This window comes from Adiantum capillus-veneris, chromosome 9 (assembly GCF_014529385.1).
Source record: "Adiantum capillus-veneris isolate H3 chromosome 9, ASM1452938v2, whole genome shotgun sequence".
In the NCBI taxonomy this organism is placed as follows: domain Eukaryota; kingdom Viridiplantae; phylum Streptophyta; class Polypodiopsida; order Polypodiales; family Pteridaceae; genus Adiantum; species Adiantum capillus-veneris.
In genome coordinates this window covers 44,833,056-44,848,457 of record NC_140939.1, presented here as the reverse complement: position 1 = coordinate 44,848,457, position 15,402 = coordinate 44,833,056, and the positions used below count along the sequence as shown (strand labels likewise).

Genomic DNA, 15,402 nt, shown 5'->3' with positions numbered 1-15,402 from the left:
ATTTGTTTACATATCAGAATATTTGGCACAAGTTGATTCTTCAATGCCTCACATGTGGTCAGACGAGGAAGATGCAAGGATGACTTTACACTTGCCAAGTGGAAAGGGGAAACTACTTAACATGGATATGAATCTATCTTGAGTGGTCAATAACTTGTTGTATTCTCAATGCAAAGACTGTGACCAAGTGGGTGGACTTGTGGACAGTGGCAAAGGCAAGGCATTTGCAAGCGAGAGAAGCATGGAAACAAAGCACATAGAGAAAGCAGAGCACCCCCAATGCCTAGACACCTTGCATGTTTCCCAGATCTCATTAGTGTAGAGTGGATTCATGAGAGAATGATCGAGGCAAAAGCACACGGAGAAGACATCACCAGCAAAGAATGGGAGTATGCACGAGGCTGTGTACCAAAGGTAGAGTACTCATATACCTATACCATATTGTAAATTTTTTTCTTGAAATTATATTTAATTTGTATTTGATAAAAGATATTTTTCTATTTTGTAGTGCCTTTCCTTTAACTATAAGTGGTCAAAGGGTCTTCACTTTCACATGCACCACATTGACGAGCGTAGAACCACCATGGATTGTGCCATCATGGGTAACTTTGACACTGACTATGATGAAAGCAAGTACTTTGAAACTATTGAAAGGATCCTAAAGGTTAATTTTAGAACCTTTCGTACCTTCATCTTTGAGTGCAAGTGGTTTGCAAATGTGTCTAGATGACATGCGAATGGCCTCTACATGGTGGACTCTAGTGTGCATCACACAAGGGGGTATGATAATTTAGTCGTACCATGCAATTGTGAGCAGGTGAGTGACACGTATCTTTTTTATTCTTATATTCTTGTAGCATTAATTATACCAATGTTGCTCACTTTGAGCTTCTCTTTTATAGCTCATTTATATTCCAACAATCCACCAACCAAAACTTTGGTTCGTAATTTCCGTAATACCTCAAGGGAGAACCATTTTTTCCACTAATGAAGTGGAGACCATCTTCAACCCTCTTCCACCTCTGACTTTGGATGAGGTGGAGACAGAGGAGAGGGAGGTCTATGAATCAAGTCCGGTGGAAGCAAGTCTTAGCGAGGATGATTGTCATGATAATGAAGATGATGAGATGGAGGATGACAAACTCGAAGATGATGAAGCCAATTCATCCACAAACGACAAATCCGTTTCTCTTTATTGATTTAGGAGCCATGGGCTTAGAATTGGATGATGCCTCATGTAGAGATCTTCTGGAAGATGATTCATAAACATTTTGCAGTTATGAAGTGTTTTGGTCATGTAATCCATTCTCCCCCCTCTTCATCTCTCTAGATTTGGGAACATGCTCAATTATGTTAATCAATTGATAGTGATTATTTTAGTTGTAACCAAGTGTAATCTTATTATCCTCTCTCTCTCTCTCTCTCTCTCTCTCTCTCTCTCTCTCTCTCTCTCTCTCTCCGCTCTTTTAAATTTGAAAATTTTATACAATATTCTTTAATTTTTATTGAGAGGAGGAAAACACCAAAATTTGAAAGGGGGGGGAGGGGGGCGGGAATGTTTAAGAGAGTATTTGAAAATTTAGGCACTAAATTTTGTAGTAAAAAATAAACGTAGTAATACATGCGGTAATAACAATGGTAATAAGCGCGAAAATAGTCGCGATAATATTTTAAACACAAAAAAAAACCCCGCCCTCCTCTCTCTTCTTTCTCTGCCTAAGTTTGCACCTTCTCTGTACAAAATGCGGTAAAACAACACAGTATAAAACACTTGGAGATTTTCATAGTGGTTGCATGCCAAAAGTAGAGTATTCATATGCCTACTAACCATATTGCATTTATTACTTGATTTTATCTTTGTAATTGATTGTGTAATTTTTTTATACTTTTGGTCAAAGGGTCTACACTTTTCTACACACCACATTGATGAGCATTGAACCAACATAGATTGTGGCATCATGGAAAACTTTGACACAGATAGTCATGATGTTAAGTACCGTGGGACTATTGAAAGGACCAATTTTAGAACGTGTCATACATATAATTTTGAGTGCAAGTTTCTTGCAAATGTTTCTAGATGGCATGAGAATAAAATCTACATGGTGGTCTCTAGTGTACATGCATCACACAGGGAGGTATGACAACTTATTTTTTCCAGGAAATTGTGAGAAAGTGAACGCTTACGAAGTTTACCCTTATTTGCTTGTACTATAAGACCAATGCGTCTCACTTTGAACTTCTCTTGTATAACTCATCTATAATCCTTCAATCCACCAACCAAAATTTTGGTTCGTAGTTTCGAAAACACCTTGAGGAGAAACCATGTTTGCCTATAATGAAGTGGATAACATATTCGACCTTCTCTCATCCACTACTTTGGATGAGGAGGAGACCGGAGGGAGAGAGAGAGAGAGAGAGAGAGAGAGAGAGAGAGAGAGAGAGAGAGAGAGAGAGAGATGAATCAAGTCTCACCACCAATCTTAGTGAGGAGGATGATTCTAATGATGATGATGATAAGAAATGAAGTTCAAGTTTTGTCTTTGTTAGTTTCAGAGCCATGGATTTAGATCTAAATGATGACACTTGTAGAGATCATTTTGAAGAGGACTCATAAACATTTTTTATATTTCATTCTATGAGAGTTTTGATCGTGTCATCCCTCTCTCTCTTTCTCTCTCTCTCTAATTTTTTCAAGCATGCTAATTTATGTTAATCATATGTATCTGATTTATTTAATCATCAAGTGTTTATTATTTTCTTTGTCCATATTTTATGAAAAATATTATGCTCTATAATTTATTTATTTTCTAAAATAGAAAAACGTTAGCAAATTAGAATATTTTAGCTTCAAAGCCTTAAGCATGCTAATTTATGCTAGTCATATGTATGTGATCTATTTAATGATCAAATGTTTACTATTTTCTTTGTCTATTTTTTATGAAAAGTATTATGCTCTATAATTTTTTTTGTAAAATAGAAAGAAGTATCTATACCTGATAAAAACTTTGAGGCATTGCAGGGTAATAGTAAAGATAATAATATCGCTAACATGTGTGATAATAACCACGGTAATAGGTGCGATAACAGTAGACATAATAACACCAATAACATGTGCAATAATAATAGTGGTAATGTTTAATTTACAAATAAACATCCTTTCCATCTTCCTCTCTTCTCTTTTTACCCCATTTTTGACTTACTCACTAAAAAACGTGGTAAATGGTTGTTGTAAACTATGAGAAAGTTTTATATTGTCTACTTGATTGCTTAAATTTTCATAACTTAAAAAACATCCCGTGTTGCACTTCTCTGGTATATTAACAATATTATTCAATGGACTGCTCGAGAAAGGGTCACTGTGCCTGATCGACCATGCCTGGCCACCCAAGTCATAGCCATCCTAACTCTTTTTATTATTCTTATCACAATACATTTGAATAAGGGGGTTGCGCTTGCTGCTATAGCTCCACTGATACAACAATGTGTGTCTACTTGCTCTCTCCCTTTTGCTCTCTGTGCATGCATGTGTATATTTGTATCGCCTTCTCTTGTTTGAACTCGTACACACATTGTATATTCTTGTTGTTTTTTATACATTATCAACTGCAAATGTTTAAGATTATTTTAATTGTAATAAAAAAAATGCTAGCCTCATTTCATCTTAATCACATATCTCATGCATATTTTCCTATATTGAACACTACTTGTGTCCAATACACTTTCTCTCTCTATGTGATTGAGTGTGTGCTTGGTAGTTTTATGATCTATTTTTGTATGCAATGGGGGATCAATTCTTCTCAACAATTTTTTGAGGTACATAACCAGTTAACAACATTATCTCTCCAAAACGGCTCATAAATATGATACAAAGAAAAAGCTATTAGACCTCTCAAAGGCTCTATATTTTCTTCTAAAATTGCAAAAAAAAATATTTATTTCTAGAAATCTTCTTACTATGTATTAAAGGACGGTGAACTCTCTCTCTCTCTCTCTCTCTCTCTCTCTCTCTCTCTCTTTTTCCCCGTCTCACACTTTTCATATCAAGATCTCTTTGTTTTATGACCCGATAATGTTGTGTGTGAAGCATGAAGATAGAACTTTGATTCTTAGAGGGATAAATCTCCCAACAAACATGTACAATCTATTTTCAAAAAGCATTATGTTATTATGTAGTTGACACCTCTATTTTGCAAAAGCTAAAGCCTCGTACTATCTTTTGCTTTAATTTTTAACGTGTTTTTATTTTATTAATTTAAATTTACTTTATTCTCCTTCGATTTTGTTTTAAAATGCTGATGTGTAATGTATAGCTTTTACCTTGTTATTTAAGTCGGGTCTTTTTAATATATAAACCATTTGAGATTATGTATGCATAACAAATAATACAATTTTGTATTAAAACACAACAAAAATTTCATGTGATTATAGACACTTATTTAAACTTAACCTCCCATAGATGTTCTTAACTTAGAAGGCCTTCATGCATCCTCGCCTTGTTTCTAACCCTTGCAAATGCGAGCTCTACAATCTACCATCAAACAAGTAGTGTCCCTATAATATAGTGGAATGAAAATTTTTAAGTCCTTAAGAGAAAGGACCCTTTGTCAATATCTCACATCAAGGGATCAAACTCTTATGAATCCTTTTGTTCTCTACAAACTTTAAAGTGAATGCACCTTTGGATAATAGCAATAAAAGGCTATGATTTTTTTAGTTTTTAATTTTTGCAATACTGACCAATAGGTGAGATGGAAAAGTCGTACAAGTTTCACTCATATAAAGACTATGATTTCTTTTTATTTACACATGTCTTACAATGAAAATTGAACAACCTTTGCAAAGAAATTAAAGAAACAAGGCTGTCCTTATTAATAGAAATATTCCATCTATATGATTTGTTAAAGAGGCCCCAACGACATGTTTGATCTTGGCTATTTTCCTATCAAAAAAATTTGAAGGACGATATGGCAACTAAATAAGTGAGAACATATTGTCCTAGTTGCAATGCCCAATGTAGGGCGATCGATTTTGAGTGCATGGTTGTGAGTATAGTGGTGTTTCAAAAAACCATGCAAGGGCTCCTGACATACCCAATGCCATAACATCTACATAGGCATGCATTTGATGTGCGCTTGAAGGATCAATGGAAGGCTTGGAATATTGGGAAGCTATGAGAGAAGTGCAGCAGGCATCAAGGTCTTCAACAAGTTGAGCCACATGATCAACTGGATCTTGGAATGAGGTATATAAAGGCTTGGTTGAACTTGCAATGGGAAGATCACATGAGTAGGTTAAAGAAGTCCCCAACTGTGATCTTTTTGTAGCAAGAGAAGACGTCAATACAAAGGCTTATGTAATCTACAACTTTTTTGCATAGCTCCATGACCTTTGGATTTTGAAGTGTTGCTTGGTCCAAGTCTATGCCTGATGCATATAAGAGTCAACATCTGTTACATTTTTGCGAAGGGCAGCTTGCATCTATTAGGAAACAAAAATATGTAATATTACCAATGTATTGGAAAGTAAGGGTGTGTGCAATAAAGGGTACCCTCTTAAAACAAAAATGTGTGTGTGTGTGTGTGTGAGAGAGAGAGAGAGAGAGAGAGAGAGAGAGAGAGATCACAAGTCCTCAAAGGGACTGCGCGCGGGATGAAGAGGCACACCAGCCGCGGCAGCAGGCAGTCCCGCAAAAATCGGGAGGCGCTTGCCGATGGCAGCTCTCTAAACCCACTCGTCGCACTCCGCCTTCACTCCCTCGTAGTGCGGATGCACCTCCCACGCACACGAGCTCGTCAGCGCTGGCAGCTGCATCCTCGCTAGCTCTTCTGCGCTCGGCATGCGTAGCTTCCGGCCGGTTGATGCGTCCGCCTTCAGTATGGTACTAGTGCTGCTGCTCCATGTGCCTGGGCCTCCATCATATAGATTTGCACACACATTCAGCCTCTCTCTGCCAGCCTCATTAACGGTCCGGCTCTCGCACCGCTTATAAGAACTGCTAAGCTGCAAGACGTGCTGCTGGGTCGCCAATCGCCCGCATGAAAAACTGCTGCAAGAGCTGCTTATGCGGCCATCGCTGACATATCTGCAGCGGTTTGAATAGACTTGCAGGTTGAAATTACTTCTGGCAGAGAGAAATTTCTGGGCGACGGCCATCTCTCTCTCTCTCTCTCTCTCTCTCTCTCTCTCTCAAGAATGCACGGTCTGCATTGTCGAACCATGGTATAGAAGGCCCATAAGCATGATCACGTGTTGCAAAAACAGCGCAATGCGAAGTTGCAGATGTGCGTTTCATTCTATTGCTTTGTAATGCTTTGTATCGAACCTTCAATTTTACATTTTTTAGAAAGCCAACGTAATCATGCAATTTTGAGAATCTTCACAAATTTCAAAGGTATTTTTACCATGTTATTTTTTTAGAATCTCTACAAATTTCAAGGTATTTTGATCATACTCACATGGGCTTTCTAACTTAGAGGCCCCCACACAGAGGGGGTCACTTGTAATTATAGAGAAAACCTTAATTACCCCTTGCAATCACCAAGGTACTTGACTTACCACTCGCTCTAAAAAGTGGACACAACCACACCTTGGATTGTTTTCACAATAAAAAAATTTGAGAGGGAGAAAATGTATGTGTGTGTAGAGTTTTCACTCAGACAAAACGAAGGTAGGCCTAAGGCAAGGACCTCCAAAAAGGTGCAAGCCAAATCTCCTTGTTAAAGATTTAAAATTGAAAATTGAAAAGAAAAAGCAAAGCTTAAAGTTATTAAAGTTGAAGAATAAAAAATAAGTTTATTCATTTTCTTCCATGCTTTGAGGTTGAGGAAAATGAAAGCTACACATGGGAAGAGAGTCCACGACATGGAAAAACTAGAAGAAGTTCACATTTTTCTATGCACTTTTACAAACTCCCAAAAAGATTCATAAATTCTTACAGCAGTGGGGTGAGCCAACTACACGTCTTTGAACCAACTACACCTCTTTGAGGTGCAGTTGTTCAACCCACCCCTTCCAAAATAACAATTACCTCACTCTTCACGTGTGACCACCACATGGTGTGGTCAAATTCCTTGATCTTCCCGTGTGGGGGTATCTTAAAGATCCTTTGAAAAAACATGCGTTCGCTTGTATGGAAACTTTGCCCATGGTTGCATACATACCTCAAACTTAGCATTCGCTTCATCTTTTTTTTTTTTTTTGCAAAACTCACAATTGTGAGTGACTGTACTATTGTACTATACTATAATGTCACCAAGAAAAATACAAAAGAGCCTCAAGTTCATGCCTAGCCTTGAGGGGCAAGTGGTTACATTAGACGCTACTTAGAACCAAAAGCTAAATCCTTTACAGAGTAAGGCTCGAGCGGATGGTGAGAGTCACCCTAAGCCAATCCTTCAAGTTTTTCCCTATACCTACCACGAATATTAACTCCTTACTTTGTTGTATAATCTCTAAGAATCTAGCCAAAGAACAGCGCAGTTCTTGGCCTTGCAGATCTTACTAAAGAAACAAAATCTAAGAATTTGAGTACAAATTAGCAGTGTGGGACTTCGAAACTATTTCCCACCCACACACAAATCCTTCTTGAAAAACCCTATCTTCCCCGTTCTTTGTATCCCTTTTCCCACCAACTAGTCGGCTTGTTTGGTGATCATTGCTATAGAACATAACAAGGTTAGGAGGCACTAAGTCCTGCTAACTCGTAAGTTAACGCGGGATCACGAGGGTTAGCACTTGCAGGGTAGTCGCGGTTGCGAGCTGCAAGCACACGCTGGCAAAGTTGGGTGGGGTCCTGCTCAAGCTCGGGCGAGGTGATGGTAGCCCTTGGTCTGCGAGCCCGCATTGAAGGGGCACTGCCGTTTTTTCGTCCTCATCTTCTACTTAGTTTGACACAGGTGAAGTTCACTCTGTAGTATCCTCAACTCTTGTCGGTGCACGGGAGACGTTGCTCACTTCCACAAAACCGTCACACACACACACACACACACACACAGTTATGTGTTGTCATCGTTGGAGGGTCTTTGCTAGATATCGATCACAAAACCTGGTGCAAAACATATATGAGAAGGAAAATGACGGGATAAAGAATTGTATTTGTGCTACAACATGGTTATGTAGAAAAGAACATTGGCCTACAATATATAAGATGCATTACCAAACAAGGACATACATAGATTGACATTGCCCACCTAGGAATAAAGTAAACATGTACAAAGTCCATTGAGTATTGCATTACATAAGTTGAATAGTAGAGCTATGAGAAAATAAGTATGTATGGACTATTTGATATAACGATATGATGATGACCGAAATTGAGCATGAGGAAAACATGTACCTAAATTAAACTTAAAGAAGCATTGACAAACTCAAAATGTACAAAAAGCATCAACAGACTATAAAAATTAAATTGCGCTACCGACTTGATAATCATGTACGGGTGTTGTCCGATTGTGCAAGCTACATAGAAGCAATGTGAATTGTTAAACATTTCTTCTTGCAATGGTCACAGACTGAAAATGCAGAAGTGCACATCATGTAGAAGTGCCATACAAAAGTATGTTGGAGAGTTGAGCATGTGGTCTCTCCTAAAATTAATAAGAAATGGAGGCCGTGTCCTGCCCCATAGAGTTTAGGTTCTAAGCCAAGCAAACACATAGGCACGGGGAATTGGATGTAGATAAAAGACCTTGCGGTGTTGGTGAGCTAGGGTCGTGCTTGTGAAATCAAAATGTCCACTGTTGTGAATATATGTCCTCTTTGTGAAACACAAAACATACATTAAGACACCAAAGAAGGGACGTGTTCTAGCATGGAATTGGTTCTTGGACTTAGGAAGGGGTGTTGGACATGAGATGAAAAGGTGTGTCGATGTAATCCATACTATGATGGGTTATTACTTTGTTGCTACGGAGGAGAAGAAGAGGAGTTCATTGCACCCCATGAGAAGAAGTTACTCCTATAGAGGAGAGAGATTTGAGCACACTTCACCAAACACAAGGGTAGGGAGTGGTCCCCCTCATCATAGAAAATGCCACACCCACTCCCATCTTTCACTATTTCTTGCACCGCAATCTCTTTTACTACAACCTCTTTGTTCATCATCATCATCACCCCCATCATATGTGCTATGTCTTCCCCTGCGATTTCTGTGCTCTTTGTGATTCCTTCAAATACATGTGGCTATGATTCCTTCTATATTCCTCCTTTGGATATCATGGGCTCATTGTATTTCAGGCCTTATCTCATGTCAATCTTGTCTACCGTAATCTCCATCCTCTTGTCAATCATGAGACTATTGTGATCTCCATCACCATCTCTCATGCGACACCAGCTTTAAATGTACTTGTTAATATATGCATGCAAATCAAAAGCATGGAGCATGGCACTGAGAGGGTACATGGTGGACAAATATCAATTGGGCATGGTGTAGGGTGGATATCAAAGGTGGTCATCATCCACAGGTTGTACATGTCTATTTGCAAGTTGATTGACTCCGTGTTCATCAGAGAGAGCGGTGGATTGTGCACTAGAGACGAGCAAGCGATGCAACAATTGCAAATTAGGGGGGAGGCTTGGGGAGTGGTGTTCTCCCTTTAAGATGGTCCCCATGGTTGTAATCATGGTCTCAATGTGAAATTTTCCCTCATTCAATAATCCCGACTGAATGCATGCGTCAAGCACAATGCTAAAAGTCACCAAATTTGACTTAATGCTTTCCTCTATCAGCTTCACAAATGACATGGCATCAACTCATCCTTCCTTGACTGATAATATCCTTCTAGTAACCCATTGAGGTTTCGGAAGCATGGCATACATTCCTACCAAGGCAATTCCAAGGACCATAGACCAATGCACAATGGCCCATCCCTAGCTATGTTAGCATGTATTTCGTGGCCCTTGCATGAGGCTCCTAAGCTGCTATAGGATTTTCTTATAAAAGAAAAAGTGAACACATCTGGTGTCATGCCAATGTTGCACATCTTCTTGAAACATATCAAAGATTCATACCCTTATCACAAAGCTCATGCTAGGTGTATCATGCAATCAATGAATTCTAAGAGCCAACATATTCCTTGAACGGAAGCCTATTTTGGTTGTATCCTACAGGACAATGAGTTCCAAGAGACCACATTTACCTTGAACGGAAGCCTCTTGAATATCTCTCGTGCTTTTGCATGCATGGCATATTTTGCAAGCATATCAAGTAAGGACATTGCAAGGATGGTGATTTCTAAATCTTCTTGGGCCTTGGATGTCATGCTGGTGCCGTCGCTATAGGCGTCTCTATGAGCGTCTCTATAGTCTTTGTTATATAGCGACGCCGGGCGTTTTCCCATTTGAGCGTCGCACTACGAGCATCGCTACATTGAAGGACCTCTTGTAGTGACAATTTAGTGAAATGATTCTATATGAAGTCCTTAGATGAAAGAAACCTTTATCAATACCTCACAATATGGGATCAAACTACTCTGAATATATTGTTTAATCCTTTATTGAGCTCTAAAGCTTTTTTCAAGCATGCTAGAAAACTTGTTTTTTTTCCAAAACTCAGAGACTCTGAGTGTGTAAAATTAATAAAACAAAAAATTTACAACAGCAGCCCTGCTCAACATGAGCAAGGGCATCATACAAAGACACATTTATTTGGACACCAAACGGGGCTATACAAGGGCCCCTTACCCACATCACTTTTCAAGCTAGCATGACAAAAATCTTCATAAGTGAATGTAGCATTGGAAAATAACATTTAAAAAGGTCATGATTTATTTCTATTTAGGGACACTTATCTAACAATGAAAATTGAACCACCTTCACCCTTTCCTTACTAAGACCTTTAGCAAGCCAAAAAAGAAAGAAAACAAGGTGAAAATTCACTATGGCCTACATAAGGCTATTGAGAAGAATTTCATAATAATCGATTTCTTTGTGAGAGAAAAATTAAAAGTGACCCAAGTATTTGAAAATATGTGGTATCACAGTAAAATAATATGTTTTTTTGAAACAAGATGAGGACCTGCTAAGTTAAGGGGGGATAAGATTATGGAGAGTAAGTTTCAATGAGTGTCTAAAGTCACATGGAACAAATGATTTACCAAAATATCTCTCTAATTTGTGGACATTCTAAACATATCCCTTAAATTTCAAAAAAAATCAAGAATAACCCCAATACTTTGTCATAAATCCCTAGAATGCCCTTCAAATTTACCAAAATTCTACAATACCTCTTGTGAGATTAAATAATTCCAAAGATAAAACAATTTGTATCTTTTCATAAGAAGAGTGATTGTCTATCTATACAAGATGCAAGAAATGGAATTTGAGCTACTTTGGAGATGAATGGCTTCCTTATTTCTAGACATAATTGCCTTCTTTTTGCGAGGTAATTTGTGAAAAATAACATGCTAAGCACTCAGAAACAGATCTCAATTGTCAAAAAGGAATAAAGATTCCAAAATCTTGAACAATCAAACCAAAATAGATACAAGGGTATTTGAAATTTGACGGTATTTTGGAGTTTCCACAAATTAGAGGAGTATCATTCCACATTATCATTTGAAATCAAAATTATTTAAAATATTATATAAAAGAAAAACAATAAAATAAAAAGATACATTGAAAAACTAAAACAAATGAATATTTTAATGCCGTCATAGAAAAAAATAGATTCAATAAGCATAGAAAATAATAAAACAATTGAATAGGATGAATCTTTATGAAGTCCTTAACGAAAGGACTCTCTCCAAATCATATATTTTAAAAAATTGAATCAATACTTCACATCACATTGTCCTATAAATACAATTTTAATTATATTGTTCTCTAAAGCCTTTTTCAGCAAACAATGAATGCTTTGAGATATAGCAGTTGAAAGGACATGATGTCTTTTCCTTCAAAACTTTTAAGGCTTCTTGAGAGACACATGTCTAAAAGCTAGAGATAAGCAAACGTCACCCATATGGATACTAAAACCTTAGCAAGCCAAAAAAGCTACAGGAATCCAATAAGCCTTTAGTACTTCTTATCATCCTCAAACTGAAAGCAGGCACAAAGAACAAATCAAATATTGAAGAGATATTAAGAGCTTACGATATGCACAAGCAGAGTAGATCGACTCGATATTTTTATTTGGTTGAATTTGCGTATAAGTTCTCATTTCAATGCTCAATTGAAATGTCTCCTTTTCAAGCATTCTACGGACAAGAGTGTCTTAATCCACTCAAATGGATAGACCTTCTCATACGAGTTCAAGCATCCAAAGAAATGTTGGATGAAATGCAACTACAAACCAATCCTATACGGCAAGATATTAAGACTGCTCAAGATCGACACAAGAGTTATACTGATCCAAAATGATTTGCCAAATTTTTTTAAGAGGGCGATATGGTACTTCTGAGAGTAAAACGCAAACATAGTTCTTTATCAATGGATAAGTGTAAGGAGCTAATTAATGCTACACATTGTGGACCTTTTGTAATCAAAGAGGTGAATAATGATTAACCTTACAGACTCTTGTTACCACCTCACATAAAGGTACAACATGTTTTTCACGTCAACTTACTGAAGTATGTATCTGATCCACAACATATTCTTGTGATTTTCTATTATCTACCTCTACCGATGGAAGTTTTGAATTATATCGGAAAGTAATACTTCAGAGCAGAACCAAGACTCTACGTAATCGGACCATTATCAAACACCTTGTTAAATGGTAAAACGTATCCTCAGGAAGATACCACTTGGGAACGTGATGATGTAATGAAACTAGATTATCCTGATGTCATGTCAAGGTAAGGATAGCTTGAATTTTTCAAGTATGGCAGAATGTAAGATCCCTAACTTTTGGGTCTCTTTTAAAAATAGAAAAAATCATCTTTCAAATTATGTTTTGCCAAATTTACTTAAGATGCTTAATTGACAGTATTGAAAGATTCTAAAGTAAAAAGCAAGGTTGTTTCCATGTTCCAATAGGTTAAACAGACGTTTAGTTCAGTTTTGAAAAAATCCATTATTTTTAACTTTTTCATGCTTTTTATGCTTTCAGGTGCTTTTTTGTAAAAGCAAGGTCGGATCCTTGATTTACGTGTTCTAGGAAAGCTATTGTTCCGTCTTGTAAAAATCTACTTTTTGAATTCTTTTCACGCTATTTTTAGCTTTTCATGATTTTAAGTGTTTTTTAGTGGGAGTCCGCTTCCTTATTCTAGTGGACGAAGGGAGCCCGTTGTTCAATTTTATATTTTTTTTGTTTTTTATGCTATTTTTAGTTTATCATACTTTTCGGTGTTTTTTAAAAAGCAATGTGCGTTTTAGGATGATCAAATATACAAATATTAATTTTAGTCTCCGTCGAATTTAAAAATGATCACCTAGAGCAAAAATGGAACTAAACGAGAATTTTATGAGAATAATTTTTATAAAAAGCGATAGCGTAAATATGCTAGGATAGAATGGAAGAGTCATAATTATGTGAGGACATTACGGTGCGGCATAGTCTAGCTACGGTTTCCATTAGTTGAACGGATACTACTCAATTGGCCAATTTTTTTGTAAAAATTGAATGGTAAGTTGAAAATATGACCACCAAAAGAAAAAGCATGTTTTTAGGAAAGTTTCCAAAAGCAGGAAGCTATTTCTAGCTGCAAATCTAGCGCTACCTTCAAATTTTGACCAGACTCACATGGGCTTTCTAACTTACAGGGCTCCCACACAAGAGGGGGTTAGTTGTAATAGAGAAAACCTTAATTACCCCTTGTAGTCACCAAGGCACTTGACCTACCGCTCGCTCTAAAAAGTGGACACAACCACACCTTGGATTGTTTTCACAATAAAAAAAATTTGAGAGGGAGAAAATGTATGTGTCTTAGAGTTTTTCACTCAAACAAAAAGAAGGTAACCTAAGACAAGGACGTCCAAAAAGGTGCAAGCCAAATCTTCTTGTTAAAGATTTAAAATTGGAAAGAAAACGCAAGGCTTAAAGTTGAAGAATAAAAAATTAGTTTATTCATTTTCTTCCATGCTTTGGGGTTGAGGAAAATGAAAGCTACACATGGGGAAGAGAGTCGAGGACATGAAAAAACTAGAAGAAGTTCACATTTTTCTATGCACTTTTACAAACTCCCAAAAAGATTCATAAATTCTTACAGCAGTGGGGTGAGCCAACTACACGTCTTTGAACCAACTACACCTCTTTGAGGTGCAGTTGCTCAACCCCCCCCCTTCCAAAATAACAATTACCTCCCTCTTCACGTGTGACCACCACCTGGTGTGGTGAAATTTCTTGATCTAACAAATTACCCCCTCCCGTGTCGGGGTACCTTAAAGATCCTTTGAAAAAACGTGCGTTCGCTTGTATGGAAACTTTGCCCATTGTTGCACACATACCTCAAACTTAGCATTCGCTTCATCTTTTTTTTTTTTTTGGGTAAAACTCACAATTGTGAGTGACTGTACTATACTATAATGTGACCAAGAAAAATACAAAAGAGCCTCAAGTTCATGCCTATCCTTGAGGGGCAAGTGGTTACATTAGACCCTACTTACAACCAAAAGCTAGGGGCAAGTGGTTACATTAGACCCTACTTACAACCAAAAGCTAAATCCTTTACACAGTAAGGCTCTAGCGGATGGTGAGAGTCACCCTAAGCCAATCCTTAGAGTTTTTCCCTATACCTACCACAAATATTAACTCCTTACTTTGTTGTGTAATCTCTAAGAATCTAGCCAAAGAATAGCGCAGTTCTTGGCCTTGCAGATCTTACTAAAGAAACAAAATCTAAGAATTTGAGTACAAATTAGCAGTGCGGGACGTCGAAACTATTTTCCACCAACACACAAATTCTTCCTGAAAAACCCTATCTTCCCTGTTCTTTGTATCCCTTTTCCCACCAACTAGTCGGCTTGTTTGGTGAGCATTGCTATAGAACATAACAAGGTCAGGAGGCACTAAGTCTTGCTAACTTGTAAGTTAACGCGGGATCACGAGGGTTAGCACTGGCAAGGCAGTCGTGGTTGCGAGCTGCAAGCACACACTGGCAAAGTTGGGTGGGGTCCTACTCAAGCTCGGGCGAGGTGAAGGCAGCCCTTGGTCTGTAAGCCCGCATTGAAAGGGCATTGCTATTTTTTTGTCCTCATCTTCTACTTAGTGTGACACAGGTAACAGAGAAAATCTTAATTACCCCTTGCAATCACCAAGGTACTTGACTTACCACTCGCTCTAAAAAGTGGACACAACCACACCTTGTATTGTTTTCACAATAAAAATATTTAAGTGGGAGAAAATGTATGTGTGTGTAGAGTTTTTCACTCAAACAAAAAGAAGGTAGGCCTAAGACAAGGACATCCAAAAAGGTGCAAGCCAAATCTCCTTGTTAAAGATTTAAAATTGAAAATTGGAAAGAAAAGGCA

The 15,402-nt window shown here is 37.7% G+C and overlaps 1 protein-coding gene across 1 annotated transcript; it reads right to left on the bottom strand.

Annotated features, from left to right (window-relative positions):
• Positions 1 to 5,528: 5,528 nt before the first annotated feature.
• LOC147450428 (uncharacterized) lies at positions 5,529 to 6,253 on the bottom strand. Its single transcript, XM_086520717.1, has one exon. It carries the CDS (start codon positions 6,151 to 6,153, stop codon positions 5,722 to 5,724), a length of 432 nt encoding a protein of 143 aa, XP_086376843.1. The 5' UTR covers positions 6,154 to 6,253; the 3' UTR covers positions 5,529 to 5,721.
• Between the last annotated feature and the right edge of the window lie 9,149 nt (positions 6,254 to 15,402).

What these genes read in the sequence shown, in the direction of transcription:
- LOC147450428 (XM_086520717.1), bottom strand. Translation starts at nt 6,153, where the DNA reads ATGGCCGTCGCCCAGAAATTTCTCTCTGCCAGAAGTAATTTCAACCTG.